We start from the raw sequence: 12457 nt of genomic DNA, 5'->3' as shown, positions 1-12457 counted from the left end.
AATGAGCTCAGCAGACATGCAATTCTACCACCAGGAAACCACTACCACTACAAATGGAGTGTTGCCTTGATTTAAAGGAACTCAGTGTTTCAGCTGTTTTGCAGTTTTCTGAAAGTTTGTTCCAGACTAAGCCAAGAAATGTGATTGGTCATAGATAATTTATGGTTTTAAGAAGGAGTTAATTTTTCATATGGCGGTTTGAGTATTTTTTTCTCCCCTTAATTGTTCAAGTCACCCTTTGAAAACTGACTTTTGTCCCCTAAGGTTGTCTATGATATAATTTATTTACATAAAACATTCAAGTCTCAAGAAACCAATTAAATGTTTTATGTTTACATTAGATGTCAATGTCAAGCTTAATTAAATGATCAGATCTCTTAAATATATTTGTAAAAGTGCAGTCCTGAACAGAAACACAGTAAATTATTTAGGTGATTAAATTATTTTACACCATAAAAAATAACGCAGAAGGTGTAAACAAACAGAACAAGCAGATGGAGGCCAGTTTATCATGTGAACACTGACACAGCTGTCACACTAGACTCACCATCAGAGGACAGAAAAGCGGCCCAGATTAACCCCAGGGATGCTTAGCAACGGCCTATTCTTACCTGACCCAAACATTTACACCTTTCTTAGCTTACAAACAGATTCATCCATCCTTAGACATCAGAATCAGTCATCTCTTTGAAACTTCAACCATTAAGTCCCAAAAATGTTGCACATTTATTCATGCAGAGTGAAAAAAACACACAATTATTCGATCTATAGGCATCTGATTTTAGCCTTTCAGTATTTTGTTCTCTCCAGATGTTCATCACAGATCTGGTTTTAAAAATTCTGTTCTAATAATTTTATTGACTTGTAAACGGTTTACAGCTAAAATGTGGGAAAATGTTGCACCTTTGAAAAATACCAGAGCTACATCAACCAAATGGCAACAGATCCATATCTGACAATCATGTCTTAACTGGTGCTGATCTGTGATTGAGAAAATAGTTTATTTTTCCTTTTCTCCAAACTCATCAAAGCTGAGAATTCCCACCATTTCAAGGTTGTAAACACACCAACCAAACTCCTGAACCTTGAGGCACTTGTTTCTGCTCAGAAAACATCAAATGAAGTTTAGGAATCATCTGTGCATAAATATAAATAATTCTTCATAATAACTCCTTCATTTTCTGTTAGATTAAAAACAAAACATTCTGCTTAATAAAAGATTTCAAGTGACTATAACTTAATTCTTGTTTTTGTACTCATCTGAAACAAGTGGAGTGAACTTTTGGGGAAAAAAAAGCTTGATAACTTAATCTATTTAAGTTGAGTCCATGCAAAAGAAGTTCAGTATTTGATTGGCCAACAAGGTATCCCACAATACATTGTTTCATCACTGACAGTGACTAATTAAACCATTTTTTATTTGTCACAAAAATTAAATTAAAAGATGTTTAAAGTGAAAAAGCAGACTCCAAAACTTCGTAAAGATTTGGGTGTCATAACTACAGTATACTCAGCTTCATTAAGTTACGCTAACTAAAATTGTGCATATTATTCAGGTAAATTAACCTAAAAATTATTAATATATGCAAATATATTTTAGTTAAGGACTAAAATATATGCAACATATATTTAACATAATTAACAATTATGTTAATTATGTTTTACAGTAGTTATGTTTTATGTACTATTATGTCATTACAACTTACTCAAAATGATCAAGTTAGTCAAATTGTATAAACCTAAGCTGTATGGTGTGCACATGCTAACATTTTTAAGTTTTAAATACTTGACATTTTTTTTAGTCGACGAGTTTGCATAATTTTTTTTAAAGTAAACTCCATTTCTTGCATTTTACAGTGTACAACCTCCATCAAAGAACCACTAACCAGTATTGGCTGTGGCCAGACTAATCAGAGCGTCTCTAAATAATGTTTTAGCATCTTAGATCAGCTTCATAGAGGCTGTAAACTCTCCTCGATACATTTAATCTTGTCCTAATAAGCCTTTCATGTGAGTTTAAGGAAAAGCAACAGTGATTTTGGATATTTCGGGCACCATCTGGTTAATCCTCTCAGCTCCATCCACTCTTCATTGTGAAAACAGATTTTTTTTTTCTAGCTATTCTTTGGGTCCTGTGTTGGTGTGCGTTAGAAATTTATGCCGCTGCAGAGAACATGGCAGGCACCGCAGGGGGAAAACGCTGCGGCTTACTCTGCAGATATGAGCATGTGAGCATACCTGAATTGTGCCGGTGCCACCTGTTGTTGCTCAGCTGCTTAGCTAGTGTAAGCCACTGAGGGCAGTAAAGCTTAGACAGCTTAGTTCAGTGACCCCTTATAAGAGGTAACTACTGTAATGGAAGGGAGAAGAAAGGGACAAACAACCACCAGAATCAGACCTGGAAGGTCTGAACGGAGCAGGAACTCGTGTACTGACCGCAGAGCAGCTGACTGCAGGTTTTCACACAAAATCTGCCCACTGCCCTTCTTTATGGATGCCGTATTTCACTATTTTATCAATATCCAGCGTTATCTTATAATAAAAAAGCGCAGACAGCTTTAATATGTAAATCAGAACCTAAAACCTTCTTACTGCAAAGTGTAAAAATAGGCACAACACAATCCTCAACTCTGACCCGCTTGGAGAGATTACTGGGAGGTGTGGACGAAGCCTGATGCAACCTCAGCGTCCATATGTAAACTGCAGTAACATCACTCTGCTTCATGTAGCAACAAAAATGGTTCTGAAAGCAATGAATTAACAGCTAAACATCGTTCATAGTCTACGAGTAAATTATCCAACTGGTTTTTCTTGTATTGTAGCTCCAGCGGAACGAAGTTAAAGACCAGTAGTAAGTTAAAGCTGCTTCAGGTAACTTTTAGGGAAAAAAAAAGTTATTGACATATTTGACAGTATAATATAAGACAGATAATCTGGGGGAAAAAAAATTGAGCTCCTCTGCCTCTTCCCAGGGCTCCCAGTACTAACTTCAGAAACAACCAATCAGAGCCAGGAGGAGGGTCTTAGTGCTGCCAATCACTCTCATGCTCACCCTCTCCCTCTTGTTCTCTGTCATACTGCAGCTGGTTCACCACTACATAGCCTGCCATGAATGCTAATGCTAGTTAGCATGGCCACTGATGAAGGCAAACAGCTTTCCTGGAACAGTAAGTTGTTTCTCCACTATTAGCACATAAATGTCTACATTCTTTCATATTCTTTCTAGCAGAAAATACCACTGGCTCAGTACTCATCTCTGGCTTTTTCTGCCCTGCTGGATGTAGCTGTTGCTGCCATTAACAAAGCATACTCCTGGTTTTCAATCATTACAGAAAGAACCCCTGGCCCAGTGGTTCTGTATTTAGCTGCCTCGGTTCTAAATGTTGACATTTGGAGACCAATTCTCTCATGTAGATTATTTGTTCCCGTTTCTCAAAGAAACTGCTTGCAGTCCTGTGTTTTTGTCCCTTCTGTGGATAGAGCCATTATCTTTTACCGCCATTAACTTGATCAAACACTTTTTTTCTAAAGAGAAAGTGCCCTTGGCTCTGTTTCTTTTATTAGCTTAATGTTAGAGCTGTTGCTGTCTTTAATTTTGTTAATTTTATTTGCTCTTATTTCTAATAAAGGTATTGCTGGCCCAGGGCTCTTGTGTTCTTGTTCTTTGATGGAGCGACTGCTGCCATTAACTCTGAATATTTTTATTTTTTCTTTCCTATAAAAAAGTACAGATGGACTAGTCCTGCTGTTTTTCCCCCCCTCCTGCTCTCTGCATCCCCAGGCAGATGGCTGCTCATCCTGACCCTGGCACTTCTGAATAGTTTTCATGATAATAGTTCTAAAGTCCTTCCACTGGCTCCCTGTAGCTCAGAGAATAGACTTTAAAATGTTGCTGTTATTTTATAAATCACTGAACGGTCTAGCATCACAATACGTTAAAGAGCTGTTGTTGCTGTATCGACCTTCCAGACCTCTCAGGTCTTCTGGTTCTGATCTGCATCAGAACCAGAACCAAACATGGAGAAGCAGCATTCAGCTTCTATGCACCACAAATCTGGAACAAATATCCAGAAAACTACACAACAGCTGAAGCACTGAGCTCCTTTAAATCAAGGCTAAAAACCAACATGTTTAGAGCTGATTTTAATTATTACTAACTGGAAAATATGTAATTATGGTCTTATTTTACAAGTTTTTTATTATTTTTCCTTATTTTACCCCTGTAATGTTATGTTTTCTGTTTGTTTAACTGCACAACTAAGCTTGTCAATGATCAGGAAATCATTCCTTTCTACCATCACTAAATGCTTACAAAGTCAACTACTTAATGTGCCTGGCTCGGTTTGCATGTGGAGATGAAAATGTGGCTCTAAAATCCAGACATGCCGTCCAATTTCTGCCAGAGATACAATCTTAACGGGATGCTGAATTAGGATGAGATTGAAAAAAAAACCTCAGCTATATTTTTTCTTGAGTTAATTGACACTGACATTTTATGATTTGTTTTACCAGCAGACGACATTGTGAGCTAGAACATTTTCAGGTTGTGGGAGGAAAGTACATTTCCAACACCCACTGTGAGCTGAAGCAAAACCAACGTAATGAGTAATGTATTCCCGGATGCTTATTCAGAAATAACTAATTCATTGACTTTATGTGCAGATGAAATTTCAAAAGACCAAAAACTAACTACATGTATCAGCAGCAAAGAGGCAAACAAGCTCATTATATAAGAAGTCCTCCACTTTGTTCAACAAGTTTGAACAGTAAACTTTGTCAACTTTTTAAGTGCTTCCTTATAAGCAACATGTCCACAACTAATCACAGTAATTAAGTGAAACGAACAAACACCAGCATATGACCCACTTTCTGTGTGCCCAGCCATGTGTGTGTGTGTGTGTGTGTGTGTGTGTGTGTGAGTGTCATTGTGCCATCTGTAACAGTGGTGTATCAGCCCACTGTTAGCATTAGCCCAGTGGATGCTAATCCCCTAATCCAGCCTGTGTGCATCTAAGAGATAAGAAACCGATTCGCCTCTAAGAGAAAGAGGCTGAAATGCCTCCTCGTTGTAAAATAAACCTTCACAAATATTTATTTTATATTTAGGTGTGAAACGAGAACAAAGAGAATAGTTTTGAAGAACTCCTAGCATGCTTCTTTTTCTTGGTTTTGTATTGACTTGACTTTCATTGCTCTTAACATCAGTTTGACTTTGTTTTAAGCTTTTCCTGTGTTTTATGGTATGACGAAACAAATGCACCCAAAATTCATTCACTTCCTGTATAAGTAGCAGAGACCATCTCTATTCCATATTTCATATCAAAACTTGACACAATTTTCCACAGTTATTGTTTCTTGTCTAAATACTAAAGTTCACTGTGAATTTTTTGGCAGATAAATTCGTAGATTGTAAATTCATCCATCCTGACAGAGCTCAGGATGAATGGATGGATGGATGGATGGATGGATGGATGGATGGATGGATGGATGGATGGATGGATGGATGGATGGATGGATGGATGGATGGATGGATGGATGGATGGATGGATGGATAATACTCATCACTTTACTTGTGCTCACCACCAGGGAGAGAACTAAAACATGCACGGTCCCGGCCCTGGAGGACTGACTTTGGGCACCACTGGCCTACAGTATCCCTGAGCTACTTCAAGGCATTAAAACCAAATTAGTGTACATTTTTGAATTTCTCACTTTTCATTTTTAAAATCCTAACCTATAGTGATGCTGAATTATGCAAGGAAACAAAGTACAATTCTGAAATCATTCTTTCAATTACAAATGTTCAAAAGTCAATTTTTTTGCCTCAAAAAAAGAAGAAGAAGAAAGAAACAAAGTTTGAATAATTTGAGGAGGACAACGTGAAACAACATATGCACTAGAGGTCTGTCATGTTGTCTGATTTACGGTAAAACTTGTGAATTTGTTGACACTGGTGAAAAAAATAAATAATACAATATCAAATTATGACAACCATACGGTTGCAGTTGGGGGAACATGAAAGGTAAAAACCAAAACACTGAAAATCATCATTCAATGGAAATGTCTGTTACAGATGGAAGAAGTGAAAATGATTTGTCTAAAAGAGTTATTTTGTTCATATCTATATATAAAGATTCTGGTTACTGTTATGAAGTAAAGTAAAAAAAAAATTCTGAAGTTACATATTTGTTTGGCCAAATCCAATAAAAATAAAATAATAATAATAATAATAATAATAATAATAATAATAATAATAATAATAATAATAATAATAATAATAATAATAATAATAATAATACATGAGGAATATTGTTTGTGACATCATTACTGAGGTTTTTAAAAAACATGTAGTGATATTATTTTTTAGGAATATTGTTCACCCCTAGTATGAACGTATATTTTTGGCACATTTGGACCCCCATAAATTTCTAATCTGCTTCTGATTGGGAGATCACATTTTATGTTATCCCCACCATTTTGTAGCAATTAGCATACAGCTACCTAATCTGATAGCCCCTAAGATCTCCTTCTGGATTAGCAGGAAGCCAACATCCAGAGACAACCAACCAGATGGCGGCTTTCTGCATGAATGCATTCAAATGAACTTGATCATGAGTGGAGAATGATTCCTTTTTTTACATGACAAATGTGCAGTGAATGCACCTCACCCTGATGCTGAACAGCATATTTACACTGTGTTTTTACTGGAAAATATTGGCTGCCTCATGCAGCCGTGACCTTTTAACCCCAATGCGAGCTGGCTGACTGACTGACTGCTGAGTGTCCGTACTCTCACAGGAGCAAAGTCCACCTTTAACACAGATTTTGCCATCTTTGTGGGGCCTCATGTCAGTAATGAAGTCTCACTTTCTAATTGACTGAGACATATTAAGCATTACTTCACATGTTAGGATGTGAACTCAAGGTTTAAGCCCTAACCCTGAGTCAAAACGGTTAAACTGAGAGGATTTATTTTTGTAACTTGATTATCTGGGTGAGAGTTGGAAACAGCAGCACAAACAGAGAAGCTGCAGCTGCATGACGTTACAGTTCTGTTTTCAAAGATAAAAAGTCTTGAGCTAAAAATAATTTAGAATTTCTGAAGTTTTTCTCTTGACTAAAACATGCTTCTCCTGTTTTAGTCTAATAGAACAAGTGAACGTGGCAATGTTCTTACACTGTCTTTTAAACGTAATTAGTATTTCATGTTCACATTTAGACTTTATATGTATTGATATTGTTAACACAATCTTGAGTAATATTTCAGAAGACAGTTTTTCTCTAGCTTTTCGCTGGTTTTGCTCTCGTTTATTGACCGGCACCCAGAACTGTTCAGACTGGTAATTTAAGTTACAGCATTTTGTACACAAGCTCCTCATTTAAATATAAACTGAAGGAATTTGACACCGTATGGAACCTTATAGAACTGTTTAAAATTAATTTTCTATTTGTTTACACAGTATTTTCCTCTTGTCAGCCACATAATTTCAATAGAATCTCCAGAACATTTACATAGAAAAATTGGTTTCAGAATTAAAAAATGTTTCTGAATCAAATCGTAACCCTAAAAATTGGAATCAAATCGTTAGACACTAAAAGTTTTGCATCTCTAATTTTCTCCACTATTAATTCATTGAGTGCCAATAAATATGAAAATATGATTAAATGCACTTACTCTGTGCAGTATGGTGGTAAAAAATGACACTTCTTTATGCTGTCCTAAAGATGCATGTTGCAAACAGGAGTGTTTTTCTAGTGTGTGATGGGCTATGATTGCTGTCACACAGTCACAGACACCTAAACATAAGTAATATCTTATCATCACTTTTATTGTTATCACAGTACTACAAAAAAATATCGTGATAACATTGGAAGTCCATATCATCCACCACTAGACCTCATCCTTTGTTTCCCTGATTTGCTGACACACACCAATAGCTTCTAGCTCCTAATAATATGTTCCTGCTTGCGTTACAGGTGAGCTTGTTTACTTGTTAATGGCTCAGAGAGCCTGGCGGTTCAGGAAGCAAGCAGGTGAGACTGATCTGCTGCGCTCCTTAAGCAGCTCCAAACACCTCAGAGTCCACCTGTGTGCGTTCACCATGACTTTACATGCTTCTGATATGTAATGCGGGCATTGACGTGTCCCTCCAGGTGGCCCGTGTACCTGTGCGAGTGGGGGACGGTGAGTCACACCGGAGAGTCCACAGCAGTGGCAGCATATGGCCCGGTGGATTAAGGTATTACGTGGTGATGCAGGTGACAGAGAAAGCCTCCTCTAAGCACTGATTCTGCTAATTGCTTACCAAGCCAGCGTCTATAACACTGGACACCAAAATGGCAGCAACTTAAAACCTTCAATCCAATTGCTCTGTGCCATCCTCCAACGTGACCTCTCGTAGTTTTACACACAAAACAAACTGCGTTCAATTGTTAGAACTCTGAAGCAGACCGATGCAGAGAGAAAGGCTGTGAGGTCTGAAACCTGATCACCAGTCAAACCAGGGAATGATCACTTAAGGACTGAGATAGCAGCTGTGTTACCAGGGCAAATGCACGTAAATCTTTATCTAAATTCTACTGAGGTTGAAAAAAACACAATTTCAGAGTTTTCATTAAATAAGAAATTCAATAAAAATCACACGTGAATAAGTTTGTTCACATGAAAAGCCATTAATAATCATGGCAGCTACATGTGATATAGTCATAATTAGGCCTGTCACAAAAACAAATTTTGCAGGACAATAAATTGTCCCAGAAATTATTATAATAAATAATAATACTGAAAACATTGTTTGTAATGGCATAATAATGCAAGAACACCTTCTCAAAGATCAAAGAACTTTGAAATCTAATGAACATTTAAAACTGTAACTGGAAGACATCTTGCCCCAAAATAAATACACAAGACAACCAAAACAACAAATAAAATTAATTATTAAGTCTTTGTAAACAAAACTGTTCTTCAACAACGGGGCTTGTTGAGACCAAAGCACCAGACTGAAAACTTTTGTCATCTAGTTTTGGAGAAGAGAAAAACAATAAATCATCAAATGGAAGAGATTGAGTTAGTTTTAATTTATCATGTGATGAACTGAATAATTGTTTATTGCAACAGGCCTATGCATAATTCAGCCTTGGCATCAGTACTCATCATCTATCAACCCTTCATTCCTGGGAGCGGCTACGTTTTGGGGAAATTATATTCTCTGATTTTACAGAAGAGTTATGGCTTCAACACGTTGGAATGACACACAACTTTTTATGAACTGTATGATACTGTAGAACACAGGTGTCAAACTCCAGTCCTCGAGGGCCGGTGTCCTGCAACTTTTAGATATGCCTCTGCTGCACCACACCTGAATAGAATAATTAGGTCATTAGCAGGACTCTGGTGAACTTACCTACACAAGGAGGAGGTAATTAAGCCATTTCATTCCAGTGTTTTGTACCTGTGGTACATCTAAAAACTGCAGGACACCGGCCCTCGAGGACTGGAGTTTGACACCCCTGCTGTAGAAGCTCTGTTTGAACCAGCTGCAGATTGTCTGAAAAAAAAACTATCATCCTCCCACTACTTCCTTCTTTTTCGTCATTTCCGCCAGTAGTAACATCCGCCTGTCGATCACATGACTTGTAAGATGTGAAAAAAGTTTGCTATGCAGTTTTGCAAAATATGTCTACTTTTATATGACTCAAAAACCACCTGATCCTACTTCAAAAAATTGTTTGAAATGTGTTTCCATTAAGCAAATTTATTTTTTGTAATTTCATGTTGTATTTTACCTCATGTGAGCGGTGACTTTTAGCAGAGGAAGATCTGTTTACTGTGCAAATACATCCTGTCACAGCGGTTTGTTTTAGGACTCTGCTCATTTTTGGACTTTGCTCTTTTATATATCACAATGGTCTTTGAGAGTAAGGTTGGCCATATGTTTGAACAACTTTTTTAAAAATAATTTTTTAACCAGGAAAATTTGCACACAGCATACATTATACAGCGTAGGGTCTTCCAAGGACCCATCATACCATTATATGGTTCCAGGATAAAATAGATAAATGACTGACTTACATAACAGCTACACCAACTATCACAAATCCTAATGTTTAGATATTATCAATTTACTGCAGCAAATATACCACTAAAAAAACCCTCTAATTTGGACATGAGTATGGAAACCATGAAGTAACGTAAACAATCTTTTAGCGATTCAGTTCCATATGTAAACTACCATGAACTTTACATGTATGGAGGTTCCAAAGTGTCACAATTAAAAGAGCAAATAAATATCCATACTACTAGATGTCCCAAAACTACAATTGATAAGAAATATAAATAAATTACTCAAATAATTAATTATACAGGTCATTTATAAAATGAGATATGGAGCTATTTTACAATTGAATTGCAAGCCAATGTTTCATGATTATGGGTTTGCTCTTTAGGTTAATTAGTCACTTGTTAAGGATATGAACAAAGGGCCACAGTGACTTATTATTATTTAATAATTATTCTTCATGCTTCAGTACACCATGGGAATGTGTATATTAATTACTTTATTCAGTCATTCATTGAAATTACATGTACATGACAGACATGTCTTCATTTAGTTAGTTCTGGTAGAACTTTTAGTTCTACAATACTTTCCACATCTATACATTTTGATAGATAAAAATAATGAGTGATACATTCATAAGAACCTATAAAAATGAATTATGGCATATCTAAATATTTTTCAAAAAAAGGTGTGTTATTAAATTGTGGCACTTTTTGCCCTCCTCACTCTTTGTACTTTTCCCCATGCTTTAATACAAATGCCTCCACTGGAAACTAGTCGGATTTGTAACTTAACGGTCAAATTTTGCTTCATTACCATATAACACTCAGTTTGGCGATGGCCCTTCAATTTAAATACCCCACTTGATTATGTCAGAGATTTTAGTTCTGTTGTTATTTTTCGTTTATGAATGCTTTCTTTCCTCCTTTCTTTGTTTTTTTCTTTCTTTCTTTCTTTCTTTCTTTCTTTCTTTCTTTCTTTCTTTCTTTTTTCCTTCTTTCTTTCTTTTTTGCATTGATAAAAACTTTGTGTTGAAAAATTAAACCAGGAAATATATAAATATATCCAAAAAGTCAGTTATATCTAATAATAAAGCTGCTGTATGTTTATTCATTACACCTGAATAAAGTCTATTAATAATAATAAGTCAGCCTTGACTGTGAGAATGGAGGAGCAGATGGTGTGATAATATTTTAATCTCACCTTTGGGAAAAGAGTTTGGTTGAACCATGTAAAGAAACGCGTGGACCATGTGGAAAAGGATTCCTATGGTCCCCGGCTCGTAGTAAGCGTGGGTATCATAAACCGCTGCGGGAACAAACCCAAAGTCCAACGGCTCCACCGGCGGAGGGGAGCGCTGCCTGCGGGGGTCGGCCCTGACCTCCGCCCGCTGGCCTTCCTTCTCTTCAGCCTGCTGCTCTGCGCTGGTGGACCCCCACCAGAGCAGCAGGACGAGCCAACGTGTCCACAACATAGCTCAGAGACGAAGAAGAAGAAAAAAAGCACCAGAAGACCAGAGACCCAGTGGACAACCTGCTGTCTCAGTCGGGATGGAGAGAGCAGCTGACACCTGTTCCTCCCGCAGGACCGGAAACACCTCTAACATCCAGCGGTCGGTCGGTGAGGAAGCAGCCGTTAGGCTCTAGTGGTTCTCCTCCACGGACTCATCCCGGACATCCTTCCCGGAGGACCTGCCGCGCTGTGTGGGATTCTCACTCTGCCTGCCGGTGTCCTCGCGTTCACCGGACCGCGAGCTCAGAGCAGCCTAATCTCACGTGCACGGAGAGGGCTCAACTGCGTTCGTGCGCGCTGGAAAATTCGATGCGCGCATCTGCGGCGCGTGACCCGGAGCGTCCTCTTGGTCATGTAGACAGAAAACATTTAGTATCAAAGATAACCTGAGCAAATAGGAAAGATACATTTTCAAATTATTTCCTCAGGATAAAAGTTATTCAAAGCAAATGAGGAGAAACAAGTTACCTAGCAATTACTAATTTTCTTATATTTTTCTTACTGGAGAAAAAAAAACTGAACAATTGTTCCACACGTTAAGATTATTTTCAACAAATATTTCTAAAGCCTACATTTTAATGTTGCAGGAAATTGCTTTGAGTTTGGTAAATTGTGCTGCTTTTGCTCTACAAGCTGTTTAAAGCTTACTTTTTTAGATTATAATAAGATTTACAGTCTAATGTTCTGGAAAGAGTACAGTCAACTGTTCCAATTTCTCTGTGGTTTTGGACAGATTCTTATGTCTGGAAGCAGGAAAGGATTTTGTCACCCAATTTCTGTACATAAAGAAATATTAAAAGATTCAGAAAAATATTTGTGCATAGAGGCTTTAGGGATGGTTCATGTCTGCAATCAGGTCTATCATGAAGTGTCAATACATGCACAAA

The 12457-nt window shown here is 37.3% G+C and overlaps 1 protein-coding gene across 3 annotated transcripts in view; it reads right to left on the bottom strand.

Moving 5' to 3' along the window:
• prom1b (prominin 1 b) overlaps positions 1-11907 on the bottom strand; it is a 33892-nt gene extending 21985 nt beyond the window's left edge. Inside the window, exon 1 of one of the 3 annotated variants that reach the window (XR_001414883.2) lies at positions 11262-11901. Coding sequence is in view for 2 of the 3 variants with exons in the window: in XM_088008811.1 (XP_087864937.1) it covers positions 11262-11532 (271 nt within the window). In the remaining variant the exon portion in view is untranslated. Of the gene's footprint in view, positions 1-11261 lie in introns of all 3 variants that reach the window. The other 2 variants (XM_088008811.1, XM_088008813.1) reach the window with 2 other exon arrangements.
• Between the last annotated feature and the right edge of the window lie 550 nt (positions 11908-12457).

The sequence above is a fragment of the Poecilia mexicana genome, unplaced genomic scaffold (assembly GCF_051168715.1).
Source record: "Poecilia mexicana isolate PSO_F unplaced genomic scaffold, ASM5116871v1 scaffold_2, whole genome shotgun sequence".
NCBI lineage: Eukaryota > Metazoa > Chordata > Actinopteri > Cyprinodontiformes > Poeciliidae > Poecilia > Poecilia mexicana.
Note: the sequence above shows the minus strand (reverse complement) of the source record. Positions and strands in the feature narration are given on the sequence as shown.